The sequence below is a fragment of the Oryctolagus cuniculus genome, chromosome 1 (genome assembly GCF_964237555.1).
Source record: "Oryctolagus cuniculus chromosome 1, mOryCun1.1, whole genome shotgun sequence".
Classification (NCBI taxonomy): Eukaryota; Metazoa; Chordata; class Mammalia; order Lagomorpha; family Leporidae; genus Oryctolagus; species Oryctolagus cuniculus.
In genome coordinates this window covers 145,549,254-145,568,103 of record NC_091432.1, presented here as the reverse complement: position 1 = coordinate 145,568,103, position 18,850 = coordinate 145,549,254, and the positions used below count along the sequence as shown (strand labels likewise).

The 18,850-nt window shown below is 46.2% G+C and overlaps 1 protein-coding gene across 2 annotated transcripts in view; it reads left to right on the top strand.

The window, feature by feature from the left end:
• The window catches only part of FAM120A (family with sequence similarity 120 member A), a 117,786-nt gene that overhangs the window by 67,634 nt on the left and 31,302 nt on the right, over positions 1-18,850 (top strand). For both annotated transcript variants that reach the window (XM_070049992.1, XM_051846971.2), the window contains exons 6-10: positions 16-113; positions 318-580; positions 8,837-8,924; positions 10,435-10,662; positions 13,570-13,744. In XM_070049992.1, the coding sequence (XP_069906093.1) occupies positions 16-113; positions 318-580; positions 8,837-8,924; positions 10,435-10,662; positions 13,570-13,744 (852 nt within the window). The remainder of the gene's footprint in view (positions 1-15; positions 114-317; positions 581-8,836; positions 8,925-10,434; positions 10,663-13,569; positions 13,745-18,850) is intronic.

Genomic DNA, 18,850 nt, shown 5'->3' with positions numbered 1-18,850 from the left:
CTGTGGTTGACACAGCCAGACCAAATCCATTTGGCATGCCTGGGATGGTGCCGCCCTGTGTTCCCCCTCAGATGCTCAACATTCCACAGACCTCTCTGCAAGTGAAGCCCGCGGTAAGGTGACCCCGGCGGGGGGCGGCTGGTCTTGGACGCTGCGCATGTGTCACATTTCAGTGAATGCTTGAGCCATTTCTTAAGCAATGGGATTGATTTGTGAGGTAGTTCCCAATGTTGAATTAAAAATTAGCAAGGAAGAGGCAGCCTGGGCCTACGTCTGGCCCTGTGCATGTGACCTGTGCCTTATGCTGTCTGCTTCAGGCCCCACAGGTGCCCGGCCCAGGGGGCACCCCGGGCCAGGGGCCGTACCCCTACGGTCTGGACACGAGCGGGAAGGCCCTGGTGGAGCAGAACAGCTACAGCAACATTCCGCACGAGGGGAAGCACACGCCGCTGTACGAGCGCTCCTCACCCATCAATCCAGCGCAGGGTAGCAGCCCCAACCACGTGGATTCCACCTACTTCCCTGGCTCTTCCACTTCATCGTCTTCAGACAACGATGAGGGCAGTGCAGGGGCAACAAAGTAAGTGTGCACAGGCCATGGGCTGCCCCTGCAGCCTGGGACCTAGAGGGCCACCTGGGGCGCAGCTGCACAAGTGTCGGCTCAGAGATACTTGTTATGAGGGTGGGAGGTTCACTGTGTTCGGTGTGAGACTCTCTGGCCTGGAGGAGTGAAGCAGGTTGGCCATCTCTGGAGGGTTCCCATCCACGGCCTGGCACTTCAGGAAAGTTTTGGGGGAGGGCTTTGACCAAAACATAAGGGGTATCATTCCCTGGATGGCACTATTCACTCTCACACACCAACCCCACCATTCCCCCAGAGGCCTCTGAATCAAGAGGATGCTGCATTTCCTCGCCTTCTAAATTCAGCAACCCGTAAGATTGCTCATGAATTAACACTGCCCAACCCAAACCACGGAAAGCAACCTAGACCCAGGCTCTGTTCTCCTAGAGGAGTGTTGTAGTTCACAGATCCACATTTGGTTAGCATCTGATTGAGGAGATCTTACACTTAGAGCCATGCCCCTAAACTATCTTACGGTTCAGAAAAGAGAGAAGAAAGGACAGAGCGTTTTTCCTTTGAGTCTGTCTCCTTTTCCTTAGTGTGAACTCTACTGTATGGGGTAGCTAAGAGGGACAGTTCCCAGCCTTTGTGAGGGTTTTCTGTTGTATCACCTACAGCACTCATGTTTCCTTCTGTCCTCTGACCGCCTGTGGAATGGGAGCAAATGTCTGCTGGCCTTGAGAGAGTCATTGGAGAGTTCATTGCCACCAGGGATTGCCCCCTCTGTCACAGAGCAGGATGACACTCAAACGTTCCTTTGCCGTTTGTGCAGTTCTAAAACTCTAGAATGAAGTAGAGAGTTATAAATGATCCTTCTAGCATGATAGATTGTATTTATGATATCAAGCCAGAAGTTCTGGGTTGGGGCCCAGAAATCTGCATTTAAATAAGTGAGTCTTAAGCTCCTGGGAGTGGTTGCCACGTGGCAGCCTAAGAACTGGCAGATGATCTAAGAAGCCTCGCTCCAGAATTCCAAGACCCTGTGGATTTTCTTTTAAAAATTGGCAAAGTAGGATCAAAGTGTGCGAGACAGGCTCATCTCAGCACGCAGTCTTCCTTCTGAGCTCTGAGACATATGCAGCAGCTATAAGCTTCTGACTTGGCTTCCTGTGCCAGTGACTGGCAGGCACAAGTCCAGGTTGAGGTGCCTTCTATGTCGAGACTGCCTGCCCTTAGGGCCAGGGTCACAGATGGTAAGGGGCCATCCAACCCCACAGGTTAGTGAGTGGGATTGGCTGAGGAGTCCCCACCCTGCTGTGTGTGTAGCCCTGCCCGTTGGTCAAGCTTCCTTGCCCCTGGGGTTCTGTTTTCCTCCGAACTCATGCTGCTTGTGTTGTCTTTACCCCCAACAGGGCATGCTCTAGCCTTGGCCATCTTTGTGGTATGAAATGCCTTGCAGAGGGCAGTGTGTGTGCCACAGGTCACAGTGTGGACCCAAGCCATGCAACTCCACAGGACTCAGCCTGCACTTCATCATCGTAGATCAGAGATGGCCCTGTTAGAATTGAGGCTGGGGGCCTCTGGCTGCGTTTACACCCTTGCTGGCAGCATCCTTTGCTTATGCAGGTGCTGTGGCACCTGGGGCAAGAAACGATGCTGGCTTCTCACAAGGGCTCCAGCATGTCGAATGCACCGAGTATGGCGTGTTTTGTGTAGCTGGAGGCTGTGCTTAAGAGGAAAGAGAATTGCTCTTGGAGTTGAAAAAAATAAACTCACTAGGAGTAGCAAGTCTGGACTTCTCCCTTTGAATCAAGACCCTGCACTTACACTGTGCTTCCAGGATGGAAGGAAATTACCCATTCATTTTGCCAAGCAGTGCTTGAACACTTAGTTTTTACCAGTGCAAGGACAGTGAACAGGATAGGAGAGAGCTTTGCTCCTTGTGGCATTCCCTTGGCGGGTGGTATAAACATTGAACTCACAAACCCCTGGCAAATATGGTCAGAGGAGGTGCAGAAGAGCAGCTGGTGCAGAGCAGGCAGAAGGCAAGAGTGGGGGAAAAGGGAGATGGAAGTGAGAGGAGGCCCCAGACTGTGATGGAGGTGCCCAGAGTGGGCCTAGACTGGCTCAGGGCAGGGGTGGGGAGGAGGGAGACCCTTCCAGTCCTTGGGAGGGAGTTTGCTCACCTCTGGTGACAGATGGATCCCTGTACTGTGGGATCGTTCACTGCTGGGAATTCATGAGCTCCTGTACCCCAGAACTCTGCCCTTAGCTTCTTTAACAGATTGATTGTAAAGATGTTTATACTTTCTAGACAGCAAATTAACAAAGGAGAGAGATCTTCTGGTCATCCTATGAGATGTGCCTCAAGCCCTGGGCACACCCTCTACCCTTAGGACTGCGCAGAGCACTCCAAGTTAGGCCAAGGCTTGCTCTGTACGGACTTACCAGATGGGACAGGATGTCTGCAACAGAAAACAAAGGGCTAATTTTACAATTTAGAAATGTTTCCTACAGAACATGCTAAATGGTACCACGAGGAAGCAAAAAGTCAAATTCCAAATATGGGACAGTCTACAAAATAAGTGGCCTGGCTTCCCAGCAGTAAATCAGTGGCATTTTCTTAAAGGGTGATCGTGTTAGGTGGTAGGGACTGTTACTTATAAAAAAGACAACTGAAAAAGAAAAGCACCCCTGCACATTATACAGACAAGTGTCTTAAATGGCAGGAGGTCTAACACAGCTTACAGAGGAATCACAGACGGCGGATGAACATGTCAGAGGACGGTCGTCTTCATTGGAAAAACCTGAGGAGTGCAACTGAAAGCAGGACATCTTTATTTTGATTTAATTTTTTAAAGATTTATTTGTTAAATGGACTTATTTATTTGAAAGGCAGAGAAACAGCAAAAAGGACACACACACACACACACACACACAGTTATCTTCCATCTACTGGTTTACTCCCCAAATGGCAGCAACAGCCAAGGCTAGGCCAAGCCAAAGTAAGGAGCCAGGAGTTTCTTCCAGGTCTCCTACGTGGGTACGTCGGCTCAAGTACTCAGCCCATCTCCCGTTGTTTCCTAAGCAAATTAGCAGAGACCTGGATTGAAGTACAGCAGCCTGGACTTGATGCTCATTGCAGGCAGAGTCTTAACCTCCTTCCCCACAGTACCAGGCCCCTTCTATCACATTTTACTATTAAAAACCAATGTCGTGGGCTGGTGCTGTGGTGTAGTGGGTTAAGCCACTGTCTGTGATGCCAGCATCCCCTATGGGCACCTGTTAGGGTTCTGGCTGTTCCACTTCCAATCTAGCTCCTTGCTAATGTGCCCGGGAAAACAGTGGAGGATGGCTCAAGTGCTTGGGCCCCTGCCACCCATGTGAGAGATCTAGAAGAAGCTCCTGACTCCCAGATTTGGCCTAGCCTTGCCCTGGCCGTTGCAGCATCTGGGGAGTAAAACAGAGGATGGAAGACCCCTTTCTGCAACTCTTTCAAATAAATCTTTCAAACAACATTTGGCAATTTCATAAGTTAAATAAAAGTATTCTGGTGCCAGTGTTGTGACATAGTGGGTAAAGTCACCGCCTGTGACGCCGGCTTCCTGCTGTTCCACTTCCCATCTAGCTCCTGCTAATGGGCCTGGGAAAGCAGCAGAGGATGGCTAAGTGTTTGGTCCCCTGCACCCATGTGGGAGAACCAGATGAAGCTCCCGGCTCCTGGCTTCAGACCAGTCCAGCTCCCTGGCCATTGTGACCATTTGGGGAGTGAACCAGTCAGCAGATGGAAGACCTCTCTGTCTCTCTCTTTCTCTGCCACTGATTTACTGCTGGGAAGCCAGGCCATTTATTTTGTAGATTGTCCCATATTTGGAATTTGACTTTTTGCTTCCTCGTGGTACCATTTAACATGTTCTGTAGAAGATAACTGTGTGTGTGTGTGTGTGTGTGTGTGTCCTTTTTGCTCTGCTTCTCTGCCTTTCAAATAAATAAGTCATTAAACAAAAATGGTGTGCGGTTGGTGGGGCATGGGGGCCCAGCTCTCCAGAAGTTGCCCCTCAGCCCCCAGCCTTGCCCATGAGTGCTCTAGGGAGGGGTGTGTGGCTCTGTGGGAGGGTGGAGTGCACTCTGCAGCGCAGGTGTGCACAGGTGGCAGATGGCTCTTGGCAGCCATGTTCATTACCCCCTCCTCTTCAGTTCATTGTTCCAGTGCCTCATCTGGCATTCTAGTTTCTTCAGTTGGACACTTGTTCGATGTCTGTTTCACTGGACATGGGGCTATGAGTCATGGGCTCTTAACTCTAGGGAGGCTGAGTTCCTCTTTAGAATTTTTGAAAAGTCCTTGGTAGATGGGGCATCCTCAAGATACGTGGGGCATGTCAGGCTTAGTAGCTGGGTGCCTGGTGTCTTCCCAGAGAGGACAGAGGCCACACCTGTGGGGAGCCTGGTCTGCATCTGAGCTCAGTTTTTCTGCACCACATAGACCGGTCACTTCCTGCAGGCCTAGCCTTTCATAGCGGGGCAGAAAAATGAGAAACGTGCTGTTTTCTAACTGAATACTTACCTCATTATTTTTGTTGTAGCAGCATTGGCATATACTTGTAGCTTTATTCTTAGTTAAAGTTTTTTAAAAATTGAAATAGCATTCTTGTTTTTCTTTTGGTACCTTTCAGATCATTTTAGTCCTGGTTTGGTTTTATAAAAAATTCAGTTGAATCCTTGTGCTGATGTTTATTTTGTGTTGTTTTCAGGGATTCATTTAGGTTGGTAGAATTTGAGTCAAGTCTGAGATTGCTGAATTGGAGTTTCTAATTCATAGTTGTATATCTTTTTCTAATTATTAGCTCAATGCAAAGCTGTATTACAATAAGAGAAATCTCTCATGATCCCACTTCTAAGGTGATAACTGTATTAAAAGAATCAATGAATATTCAGATACATTATTTTTCTCTGCATATTCTAAAATGTGACTTTTATAGTAATGAGGTCTTAGGGACAACAATTTGCCTTAATTTCTTTTCTTTTTATATTTAATACATTTATAAGGATATTCATATTCTTATCTGTGTATGTAAATGTAGATCTATGTATAGACAAGTATATGCAGTATTGCATCAGTGTTTTTATACTGTATTGCTGACAATCGTAAATGGATATGCGAATGTCCTATTCAGAAAGAAAACTATCTTGATTTCTTTTAAAACTTTTTGCCTTTATTTAAAGATATTTGTTTTACTTTCTGGTTTTTTAAAAAACGATCTATTTATTTACTTGAAAGAGTTACAGAGAGAGGGTAAGAGGCAGATCTTCCATCTGCTGGTTCACTCCCTCATTAGCTACAACAGCTCATGCTGGACCTAGAGCTTCACCTGGGTCTCCCATGTGGGTAACAGGGGCTTAAACACTTGGGCCATCTTCCACTATTTTTCCCAGGCCATTAGCAGGGAGCTGGACCAGAAGTGGAGCAAAACTGGCACCCACATGAGATGCCAGCATCGCAGGCAATGGCTTAACCCACCATGCCACAATGCTGTCCCAGAGACATTTGATATTTGAAGGGATGGTTGTATGGCCTTGAGTTCACCAGTTCCCATAGCTATCATATTAGATGAGAAGCTTGCTGTATTGTTTGTGAATTAAATTAGTGAGTATGTTAAAGCTTTCACTGTTGCTTCAAAGTTAACTATTGGTGCAGCATAAAACCAGACCATTGCTTTGGTTTTTAATGTAGAATAACTAACTGGTTCCATTCAGCTCCACTTTAACTGTCACTCCAGGTCCTGAGCCCTGTGTCCTCCTTTTGGGGTGGTGTGGATGCTTCCTGTGATTCCTCACACCAGCCTGCTCTAGGGTCAGGGCCTCCAGGCAAGGGGCTGGTCGTTTCCTTACATGCCAGTGCCTATCTGTTGTGCTGATATACTGCTGCTTTATACTTACTTAGGTTTTGAGTTTTTAACACATGGTAACGTGTTGACTATCTTATAAAAGCAATTCTGAATGTTACCTGTTGGCAAAAGTTAGTTTTGGTTTCTCCTATTGCAGTGAGAGGTTCCAGCCATTCCACTCATTGATGCAGATATTTGCGTCAGTCTTGTTACCAGGCTGCAGTGCGCAGTTACTATCTCTTGCAGATGGAAGAGGGTAGCTCCTGACTGGTGGGCCTGCCAGATAATAGTGAAAAACCCCAATAAGCCTGAGAAAGGAGCGAGAGCCATGTGTGTCTATTTGCCACTTAGGAAAGCACTTTGTCTATTCCTAACATTTGTGTCCTCGTTGGCATGCATGTGTGCCCTTAGGCCATGACTGAGTGATTTGCTCTCCCCAGCTTCTCACCATTGCACCCTGATTCCCCTCCCATCAGGACCCACCTCCTGAGCCTCCCCTGCATCATGTCAGCCTAGCTTGGGTACTTCCATCTCCTTGCCTGTCAGAGGATCAGACCCTTCCACCCCAGTGGTGTTTGCCCTGATGTCGATGCACCTGGCTGTCACTAGGCTTCTCTGGTCTGCTAAGATGCATCTTGAAATTCCAGCCAACCTGTGCAGAGTAGTGGTTTTGCTGTGCTGTGGAGACCTTGGAGCCTGGGCATGATGGCAGTCTTGTCATTTTGGGTGTATAGTTCATTGACCAGAGGAACTCATTGTGTAACTAGGATCAAGGAGCTAGAATGAGGCTAGGCCATCTCATATCTCCTCGTTTGTAGATTTTAAAGATAGAACTAAAATGAAGTCAATTGGAATATAAAATTAATGGATCCTAAAATCTTTCAGTCTGTCACACAGGTCAGTTAGGAAGGGAAGCAGGGGGGCAGTGTGCCGCGCTGGGGGCTGCCCTGTGGTGAGCACTGTTCTGAGAGGCTATGCAGGGACAGTGCTCGGAGCTGTGTGCTCTGTCCTCCCCACTTGTTGGGGTCTGCTCCATTTCAGTTTTTTTAAAGTGCTGCTTAAACCAACCACATGTTTTCTTAGGCTACAAATGGGTCCCACTCAGTGTGTGTGTGTGTGTGTGTGTGTGTGTGTGTGTGTTTTAAGATTTATTTGAGAGGCAGAGAGAGAGAGAGAGAGAGAGAGAGAGAGGTCTTCCATCTGCTGGTTCACTCACCAAATAGCCGCAACAGCTGAAACTGGGCCCATCTGAAGCCAGGAGCTTGGAGTTTCTTCTGGGTCTCCCATGCAGGTTCAGGGGCCCAAGGACTTGGGCCATCTTCTTCTGCTTTTCCAGGCCATAGCAGAGAGCTGGCTCACAAGTGGAGCAGCCAGGACTTGAACCAGCACCCATATGGGATGCCTGCATTGCAGGCGGTGGCTTTACCCGCTACACCACAGCTCTGCCCCCCAACAGTTTTATAACAAGCGCTTAGTGATGGTGTTTGAGACATTCCATAATCTGCCCATCACTTTCCTACCCTATTTTTTTACAATTTTACCTCAAATAACCATTTTCCAAATACATGTCCATTAACTCCTTGTTTGCTAAATCTCTCCTTGGCCTGAGTGCACTTTCCCAGCCTTCCTGATTTTGCAATCTGAGTCATCTGTCCAAGGTCATGACCAATGATGCACCTTTCCGTGAACAGGCTGAATGTGCTATACATGTTGCCTTAAATTAGTCTCTAGGGTCCAATAGCGGGTAAAGCTGCTGCCTGCAGTGCTGGCATCCCATAAGGGCGCTGGTTCGAGTCCCTGCTGCTCCACTTCTGATCCAGCTGTCTGCTATGGCCTGGGAAAGCAGTAGAAGATAGCTCAAGTCCTTGGTCCCCTGCACCTGCTTGGGAAATATGGAAGAATCTCCTGGCTCCTGGCTTCAGATCTGCACAGCTCTGGCCGTTGTGGCCAATTGGGGAGCGAACCAGTGGTTCTCCTCTCTCTGTATGACTCTGACTTTCAAATAAATAAATAAATCTTTAAAGTGTTGTATGACATTTGATCTCAATAACACAAACTCTCATCCTGGCCAATAGCAGTCAGTTACACAGTGGGACTCTGTTGGGTCTCCCTATGGCGCTTGGGGGCTTCTCCAGGCAGGGCCTGTCTGTGTCTTTCCTGTGCCCACCATGGTCCTGCGCTCATCACGGATATCTGGGCTGCTGGGTGAAATATTCCATTATTAGAATTACATCTGTAGGGAAGGGGTGTTAGGGAGTGAGATTTGTAAAGCATGAAAGGTATTCTAATTATTGAGTCCATAGATTCAGTTTAGGGTCCTCCTCATTCTTGTGAGCTTCTTGGGAACATGATTCACAGGAACCAGTAATTGTGTCCTCTTTACCTTCAGCCACATCAGCGGGAACAAGATTGGCTGGGAGAAGACAGGAAGCCATGCAGAGCCTCAGGCACGGGGGGACGCAGGAGACCAAACAAAGGTACAAAGTCTGTGCCTTTTATTCTTTAAGTCCTGGCTCTTTATACCCTTAGTGCTGGTGATCCTTTTAAAGACACTCCCCCTAAGCATGCTATCAGTGATACGTGCTTTTCCAGGGGGACAACAGGGCTGAAGGGGTCCTGTGCCAGCCCTCAGCCTGCCTGTCTCACTGCAGCCCCTCCCCTGCTGGACAGGATGCTGGAACCTTGCTGAACTCAACTTCCTTGTGGGGTTTTGTGAGGATTAACTGAGAAAGTACCTGGGATGTGTGTGTTTAAAATGGAAGCTAATTCCATTTCTCTTTTCTTCCTTCTCCTACCTGTTGATAATGACATGAAGAGATGTGTTTTGACTTTGCAAAGCCACATCTGCCACATGCAGTCACTGAGAGCAAGCAGGGCTGCTGCAGGAAGGATTGTCCTGCAAATAAGCAACAAAAATGCTTTGTGGATGCTGTTATTTTCAAAGCACTTGGGGTTGCTTCCCATCTGTATTCTTGTGGCATGGAAAATGTAGAAAACACTTGTGAACTATCTGTGAGTTACGCTTCTTAAGACTAATTTTGGCCCTTTGTATTTTAAAGGATAAAATTGAACACTTAGTCAAGTACCATTGTAAAGAATGCATTTTGTTCCAAAACAGAAAATTGTACATATTTTTAGCATTAAGTCAAGTAATTGGCAATGCTTATTTCAAACATATATAATTGCTCTTGGACACTACTGAGACAGTTCAGACCATGGTGAAGCATTTTTATTCTTCCCTCTCTTTGCCCTCACCTCTTGGGAACTGAAACTGAGCTAGTTATGTGGGGTCCAGGTCCACTCCTGTCCTGTATACATCATGGGTTTTGGGGCCAGCTGTTAAGAGAATGGGACATTTTCTGCCTCAGCATGCTATGCAGCTATCTCAATCTTAGTGCCTATGCATCTGTGCCTTTGTTTTTAATGAGATTAGCTTATTGGTTGCTGCTTTTAATTTTTGCCTGCATCTGATTAATTTGAAGCTTTATAATAACAACAGAATGCCTGAGGCAGAGAAGAGTGAGAGTGAGGAAGGCCTGGATTTGAATCCCAGTTCTCTGAGTCACTGGCTGGCTGCATAACTAACTGTGGTCAGATCGTCACTCCTCTGAGTGCTGATTTCCTCATTTAGAAAGACATTAGCAGAATCCCAAGGAAAGCAGAGCAGGGAGGCCCTGGGCTGTGTGGGTGATGGGAGGCAATGAGTGCAAAGGCCTAAGGAGCAGTTGGTGGGGTTGGGAGGACAGGACCAGAGTTGCCTCCTGAGATGCATCCTCCAGGCCCCTCCCCGTCAGCACCGCAGCTGTGCCAGGTGAGTGATCAGGTAGAGCACTCTGATTGCTCCGTCCTTAGGACAGTTCTAGCTGGTCTCTCTAGGCAGGGTTCATTCTTGCCCTCCTGTGGCAGGTGGATAACACCCAGCAACTTCACGATGAGGAGAAACTTGACGTGAGCTTGCATCTCTTCTCCCTGCCTTTTACTCTGCAGGCAGAAGGTTCATCCACTGCCTCTTCGGGAAGCCAGCCAGTGGAAGGCAAAGGGAGCCAGATGGGCACAGTCCAGCCGATCCCGTGCCTCCTGTCGATGCCCACCAGGAACCACATGGACATCACTACCCCTCCCCTGCCCCCTGTTGCACCTGAGGTGCTAAGAGTGGCTGAGCACAGGCACAAGAAGGGGCTGATGTACCCCTACATCTTCCATGTCCTGACCAAGGTATTATCTAGGGTCCCTGGAGTGGCTTCTGCTTTCTGACAGATGGTCTTCCCACGGCTGTTTGGTCTTTGTGTCTTTTATGAATCATTTTTCTTATTAACACTATTTGAAACTGAGTTCATTTTCCTCTTTCTATCCATCAAACAAAAGGTCAAAATTTATATTTATGAACATAGTTTTAAAATAACTTGTGGAAAGTCTCATTCTCCCCTCTAATTCAGTATAAAATATTTTTGAAACTTCTAATGAAATAATGACACTTGATATTATGACTTGTAATATTTTTTCTTTTTATTTCAATTTCAGAATTTCTTAACACCATAGGAGGATACTTCAAAAAGTTCTTGGAAAATGTGTATTATGAAAAAACTGTGAATGGATTTCAAATTTTTTTTGCACCAAAATAAGCTTAAATTTCTTTTTTTTTCCTCTAAAGGAGGAGAGAAAGAGAGCTAGCTTCCATCTGGCTTCACTCCTCAGATGCCCACAGTGGTGTAGCAGGAAGCTAGAATCAGAAGCCAGAACTAAGAATTGAATGCAGGCACGCAGGCACTCCCATACGGGATGTGGCTGTCTTAACCAGTGACTTAACTGTTAGACTAAAAGCCTACCCCTAAACTTTTCTTTTAATTCTGTTTTCCATGAACTTTTGTAAGTACCCTGGTATTTGTGATGTAATATCAGGTTAAGTTTTAACATCAGATACAATGTCTGATATGATCTCTTAATATTCATCCATTGAAAATATATTCCACTTTTTGAGTGGTTAATTTAGCACTTTATGCATTTTGACTTGTTCATCTATCTCATTGAGTGCAATTTTAGTAGTGCTAATAGTAAAAAATGGAATGTGTGATTTTGTACAGTCAGAAAATGCAGTTTTTTTACATGGTGTCATAATTTCATTTTATTAGTGTCCACCAAATGTATACTTAAATATATATATATAGTGTGGTGTTTTTAAATCTCTTAGAATGCAGCTTTGTGTATTTAAACTTCCTCATTGATGTGTAATCTTTGTGTTACCCTTATAATCACAGACCTACAAGTAACAGGTTATCTCAGTGACAAGATTTGTCATGCAGTTGGTTTATTATTATGCATTATTAACATGTTTTCGTCAATACCTATCCTACCATATATAATCAGATTTTTTTCTGTTTTCTGCATTCCATCTGTGGTTTATAAAACGGAGCCATTAACTGACAAAAAGACACTCCTATTCCACAGTGCTCCTGAGATGGACCTCAACTGTGAACCAGTGCAGATCTGGCTTATTTTTATACAGTAAAGAACATGAAGAATATTAAGCTAGTACTAGTTATTTAGCTCCTTTAATTTTGTTTTTAATCGTAATTGCCTGCAAATGTCATCTATTATTTGATGTGGTATATACCTGTAGTATCACTTTTCAGATTGTGATTGTAAGTACGTCTTATTTTTTCGGGTTTCCCTATAAATTATAAAGTATAAGTGAAAATTTGTTGTTATGGGAAAAGGATTTTGCTTAGTACAAGAGATCAAAATTTGGGAAAGGCATCTTTCAAAATAACAGTAGAGAGGTGGCATCCCCTCCCCTAGGGACTGCTTGAGGTGCAAGGTGTCCCAGGTCACCCACAGTCTGCGTTGCCGGGTTTGATATGTGGGTGGTCAGCAGATCGCGTGAGGGTTGTAAGATGTACCAACACACTTTTTCAGTTCTGCCAAATTTCAAGGGAAGATACTGATAACATGACTGTGGTTGACGAAAGTAAACCGTCTTTTCAGATTTTAAAATGGTAGTTTAAAAAGTTTTCTAGTATGTTAGCAAGGTTAGACCATAATGTGCACTATGTCCTATGAACCAAATGGCTCTGGTATTGAATTATACAGGTTGAGACATTTGCAGTGAGTTGAAGCTTCTTAGTAATGTAGAAGATTATCACACATAGTATTAAGAGAAACACTCTCTAAACCAGAATGCTACAACACACATAGCTGCTGTATTACTGAACACAAAAGCAATTTGGATAAGGGAAAAGTTTGAAATTAAACATAGATGAAAGAAAGAATATATGCTATGAAATTGTTACTGAAAAAATATATATCAATAAATTGAGTGGACATTGAAGATCATAAATGTATGTTCATGTTATGAATATACCTGAATACAATTTCTTGTGAAGTAAATCTTGAGATGTATCCTGATACCGTGCCCCTGGGCCAGGGGCCACAGTGTTCTGGCAGTGATCTCAGTGCCGGAGGCTGCAGTCAGTCATCTGTCTCTTGGCAGCCTGTTCTTGAGCCAGATGAAGTTTGTGTCATATTGGCCGTGGAGAGTGAATGAAATGGGGTGCCTGCAGTGAGACACACTGCACACTCCCCACACCGTGGCAGGGGCCCAGTACACCTCACGGTGGAGAGTTCTCTTAGTTATACCATTTTTAATATGTGATAGTTTTTTTATGAGTGAATTTGGAGAAGAAAATTTGACTCAGTTTATTTCCAGGATACCATTTGCTTGGATTCCATAGAGATCATTTAAATTATAAATTTTATCACATATGACCATCTTGGCTCTCTAAATGAAAGTTAAAAATCTCAGTGTTTTCTCTGCTATTTGTTGTCTGGTGTTATCTGTCTAGATTGTTTCAAAAACTTTGGATCATCTATGTGGCTTTCTTGTGTTCTTGGTTTCAGATTAAAAATAAAATAATGTTGATTTTATTTTGCTTCTGAGTATGCAAATTGACCTTAGCCTGCCAAATGAACTCTTCCTAATGTCTCAATGTAGGCGAATTCTTAAACCATTGGTTTGGAATAGAATTGCAATGTCATTAATGGAAATAATACAGTATATTTCTGTGAGTTTATTGTAAATTCAACATGAAAAATGTGCAATATTATTCTGCTTTCTTCCATGCAAAGGGTGAAATCAAAATTGCTGTTTCTATTGAAGATGAAGCCAACAAAGACCTGCCTCCGGCCGCCCTGCTCTATAGGCCAGTTCGTCAGTATGTTTACGGAGTCCTGTTTAGTTTGGCAGAAAGCAGAAAGAAAACTGAGAGACTTGCTTTTAGAAAGAACAGACTTCCACCAGAATGTATGTACTGTGACAATCCGTTGTTTGTTTACCTCGCTACCTCGTAATCTCTTGTGCATTTTCTAAAGCCTTAGAAGACTCATGACTGAGTTGGCCTAAGGGCCTGCGTGTCCAGGAGGTGGGTCATCACTGGGGTGGTAGGCCAGGGTGGAGGCTCTCAGAACAGGAGAAGCCAGACTTCTTCCCCAGTAACGTCCTAGTAACGATGTTTGTTTGGTAATAATGATGAAACAGTAGGGTTTTTACTTTGCACCGAATGTTGACCTGAAAACAGCCGTGGATTGCTGTCACTCTGTAATGCCCACGTCTCAGTGATCGGGATGCGAGTGTGTGTGCTCTGGTTTGTGAAGTGCAGATCTGTTCTCTCCAAGCAGCCAGTGGTCTGGAGAGCTGGTCTGCAGTGCTCTGGTGTTGCTGTGCACAGCGCTGTGACTGTAGTTGAGGCCTTAGGACCTGAGGGGGCATCATGGGGTTACCATGATTTGCCTCCAAACCCCTGAGGTACCCAGTGCACTTGTAGCTGATTGTGGGGCAGGTTGGTGGAAAGACTGAAAAGTATTATTTGAAACGGTGGTTGAGTTTTGGGATCAGTAGCTTTTTCCTTCACTTCTGGTGGGCCTGTATCCTATTTTGGGAAAACAATTCCTTTCTGTTCTAGGTAATTTTATTGCCTAATGAAAAGAATGTAAAAGACACTGTATATTTACTATGAAGTACAGGAAACATCCCAAAACATGCAGTCTGAAATAAGGATATTATAAATTGTGGAAATGAAAAATTACCAGGTCACCCTCCAAAGCAGGACCTTCAGATACAGGCTACCCATGATCTGTGTGGAAGGAAGTGCAGGCCTGGTCAGGAGCTGAAGCTCATCGCCTGCACCAGCCAAGCGGTTCTGAGCTTTGGAGCCTCAAACTAGAGTCAGTGTCTACTTACGATTAGCATACCAAAACTACGATCCACCAGGCTTTGAAATGAAGCGCCTTTGGCCACTGTTCCCTGGGGATGGTTGCTCTGGAGCCACTGCTGAACTGCGAGATGGGAGCTGAAAGAAAGTGACGCCTGTGCTCCTGCCTGCTGCCTCTCACCCTCACATCCTTGATGGCTGGAGATGCCAACTGGGGCACCTAGTGTGGTAGATGATGTTCTCCAGGGATCCGGGACATAGTCATATGTGCACACTCTTATTCTTTCCTTGTGTTGTGATTTTCTTGTCATGTACATGGCCAGTTGCTGCCCTGCAGTCCTGTGGCCTGCCTGGCCTGGGCCCCTTTGTTCTGCACTCCTTTTCTTCTTGGCTGATAGTGCTTGCGCTATGCCCATCTAGTCCCACTTTCTGGGATACCCAGGCTGCTGTGGCACCCTCCTTATCAGCTTCTGAGTGCTACACTGGTGCCACAGTGGAAGGTATCCTTTCTTTATTTGTTCACGTGTCCCCCACACAGAGTTAACCTTTTCTCAACAGACCTCTCAAGGTGTTTCCAGCAGTTGGAATCTCGGACGCCGAGGGCTCTGTTGCATCCTGTGGAGTCAGATGTGACTATCCCCTGCTCCTCTGGCTTCATAACCTTCTGCATCGTGGCCCCAGCACCGCGCCAGATTTCACAGGAAGTGGAGGCCTTGCCCTGTATGCCCTGCTGCAGATCTACAGTACACAGGGCTAACCTTGTGCTGATGTTATGCCTGCCAACTACCTTGTGCCTATGCTGGGAGGTGTCTTGCTGGGCCTAGAAGGCTGTCCTGTTAACAGCCAGGAGAGACACCAGACTGCAGAGCTGCAGGAGAGGGAGTTGCCGGGAGCCAGATAAAGCTAGGACTTCAGGGGTGTCCATCTATACTGACCCTGCCCCAAGAGGCCAACTCTGCTGGGGTTAGAGGTCATGGGAATGGAGCTATTGAGAGAAGGAAAGACAGGAAGGGTTGGGGAAGTCTGAGATGACGTAGGTAGTCACATCAGGCCCCAGATGGGGACGCCATTGAGGAAAGGGAGGCAGGAAGATGCTGGAAGGATTGGAGGCCGAGACAGCTGGGAGAAGGCCATGGATTCTGAGCAAGAGCTCGCGGGGCTTGCCTCTCCTTTGCCCCGACTCTGTTCCCCCTTTCTTCCCCTTTCCCTCACTTCCCCTTATTAAGGGTAAGACACTGAATAGTTTGATTATTGCTTTCTTTTGGTCATGGAAGGATCTAGTAGGGGAGAGAAAAGAAGAATGCGTCAGGATAGGGAAAGCTTAGAAAGCTGTGGATAGGAGCAGATATTCTAGGCTTGGGCAGAGGGAGGAGAAGAGAAAGGAATCTGTGCTTGGGGGCCGCCTTTCTTACGAAGGCAGAAAGAAGGGTGAGGATCCGCCAGGTTGGTGTTGGGAAAGAAGTCAGCCAGCAGTAGACAGTGGGCTCAGTCAGGAGGAGGAGCTAATGGGGGTCAGGGTGTTCTTCACACAGGGGAGGAACAAAGGTTGCCATTTGCCAAATACCATTTCACAGTTTTGAAATGGCAAAGAAAATTTTAAAAGCTCTTTCATAAATATTTATGTCTGTTACTTTGGTATTATTCTCTTAGAGCAGAGTCCAGCAAGCAGTTAGAACTGAATGAATAATTAATTATAGATGCATGGCTTATTGGAGGGGAAGATCAGAAGTTCTTTGTGTTAGAAAATTGAACTCATGGGCTGGTGTTGTGGTTTGGAGGGTAAAGCTGCCGGCTGCAGTGCTGGAATCCCATATGGGTGCTGGTTCATGTCCTGGCTGCTCCACTTCTGATCCAGCTCCTTGCTGATGGCCTGGGAAAGGCAGTGGAAGATGGCCCAAGTGTTTGGGCACCTGCCACCCATGTGGGAGACCTGGATGAAGCTCCTGGCTCCAGGCCTCGGCCTGGCCCAGCCCTAGCCATTGCAGCCCTCTGGATAATGAACCAGTGAATGGAAGATCACTTTCTCTGCCTTTCCCTCTCTGTAACTCTGACTTTCAAATTAATTAATCAGTAAATCCATCAATAAATAAACTCAAATAAACTTTTATTAAATGAAAGTGAGAGCACATACATAATAACTGAGGTCTTTGGAAAGGTCGGTGCTAAACCAGTTGTGGTCTTTTCTGCCCAGGTGATTTATGAACATGGATTTTACCTTAATTATTTTTTTAAAGATTGATTTATTTAGGGGCTGGCACTGTAGTATAGTAGGTTAAATCTCCTCCTGCGGTGCCAGCATCCCATGTGGGTGTTGATTCAAGTCCCAGCTGCCCCACTTCCAGTCCAGCTCCCAGTTAATGACCTGGGAATGTGGTGGAAGATGGTCCAAGTGCTTGTCCCCCTGCACTTATGTGGGAGACCTGGAAGAAGTTCCTGGCTCCTGGCTTCAGATAGGCCCAGCTCAGGCTATTGCTGCCATTTGGGAAGTGAACCAGTAGATGAAAGACCTCTCTCTCTCTCTCTGTCTCTCTGTCTCTCCCTCTCTCCCTTTCACTGTAACACTGCTTCTCAAATAAAAATGAGCAAATTGTTATTTTTTTATAAAATTTTATAAAGGATTTATTTTTATTTAAGAAGCAGAGTTACAGAGAGGGACAGAGGGAAGAGGGGGGTTAATTCCCCAAATCGCCACAATGGCCAGGGTTGGATCAGGCCAAAGTCAGGAGCCAGGAGCTTCATCTGGGTCTCCCACATGGGTGGCAGGGGCCCAAGGACTTGGGCCATCTTCTGCTTTCCCAGGTGCATTAGCAGGGAGCTGGATTGGAACTGGAGCAGCCAGAATTTGAACTGGCACCCATACAGGATGCTGGCACTGCAGGCAGCAGCTTAACCTGCTGCACCACAGTGCTGGCCCTAGTTTTTCATATTTCGATAGATATGGGAAAGCCACCGAGGGTTTGCCACAAGTGATTTTGCTATGTAGAAAGGTGAGAAGGACGCTGAACTGAAACAGGTGAAGCCTTTGCTGAGGAGAAAGGGCATGTCCCAGAGACCTTTGCCTGGACGGAATTCCTTGTGCCCTGGAAGCTAAGAGTTTAGGGAAGTGTATTATTGTGCTGTTACAAATAAAAATTTACCTCTGAATGGAAAAGATGTATAAAACTTGACCTCTCTTTTTAAAAGTTGAGAGACCTGGGTTAGAACTTAATTTTGGTGAGATTTTGTAAGTGGCTTTGGAATCTTGGTCGTGGGGAGCTGATAAAACTGAACTGTGCGGAGGCTCTCGTCGTCTCTGACTCGCACGCTCCACAGGAGGTTTTGTCTAGAGAATCTGCTGAGTGCAGAGCCTGAAAACTCAGAACAGGCCTTGTGTGTGCACGGGGTGGGAATCTTCCGAGATCCCCTGTGTCTCCTGTTCAGCTGATCAAGCACTCACTCTGCTCAGATAGGCTTTGTTACCTGGAGTGCCTGTTAGTGACTGCACACTTTGTAGTATGAATGAGAATACCGGAGCCTCTTGGTGCTCTGGGTGAGCTGGAAAGTGGGTATGGTGGGCTGAAGCTCCCCAGGGGAGAGTTTTCCAGCGTGCTTGGGTGACAAGGTGGAGCCACGATTGGGTTTGAGACTTACTGACATTTGCTGTCCACCGTGTGGCCATTCTTGGAACACCTGGAGGTTCTATGGCATCACTGACACATGGAATAAAGTCCTGTGGAACTGTTTTCCTTCAGGCTGTCCGTCGGCTCCGAGTGAGCCTGCTGCAAGCGCCTGGTATGGCATCTGTGGTCGGAGGTCTGAGATCTGAGGTCACCTCAGAATCTTACCGTGCAGTGTGTACTCGTGTCACTGATCACTGTGCCAGTGCAGACTTCCTATGACGGCCCCTCGCAGAAGGCACATCACAGTCCTCAGGGTTGTGTGTGTGTGTGTGTGGTTTTTTTTTTTTTTTTTTTTTTTTTTTTTAATTTATTTGGAAGACAGAGTTACAGAGAGAAGTAGAGACAGAAAAAGAGAGGTCTTCCCTCCACTGGTTCACTCCCCAAATGACTGCAGCAGCCAGAGCTGAGCCAATCCAAAGTCAGGAGCCAGGAGCTTCTTCTGGGTCTCCCAGACAGGTACAGGGGCCCAAACACTTCCACTGCTTTCCCAGGCCATAGCAGAGAGCTGGATCGGAAGAGGAGCAGCCAGGACTAGAACTG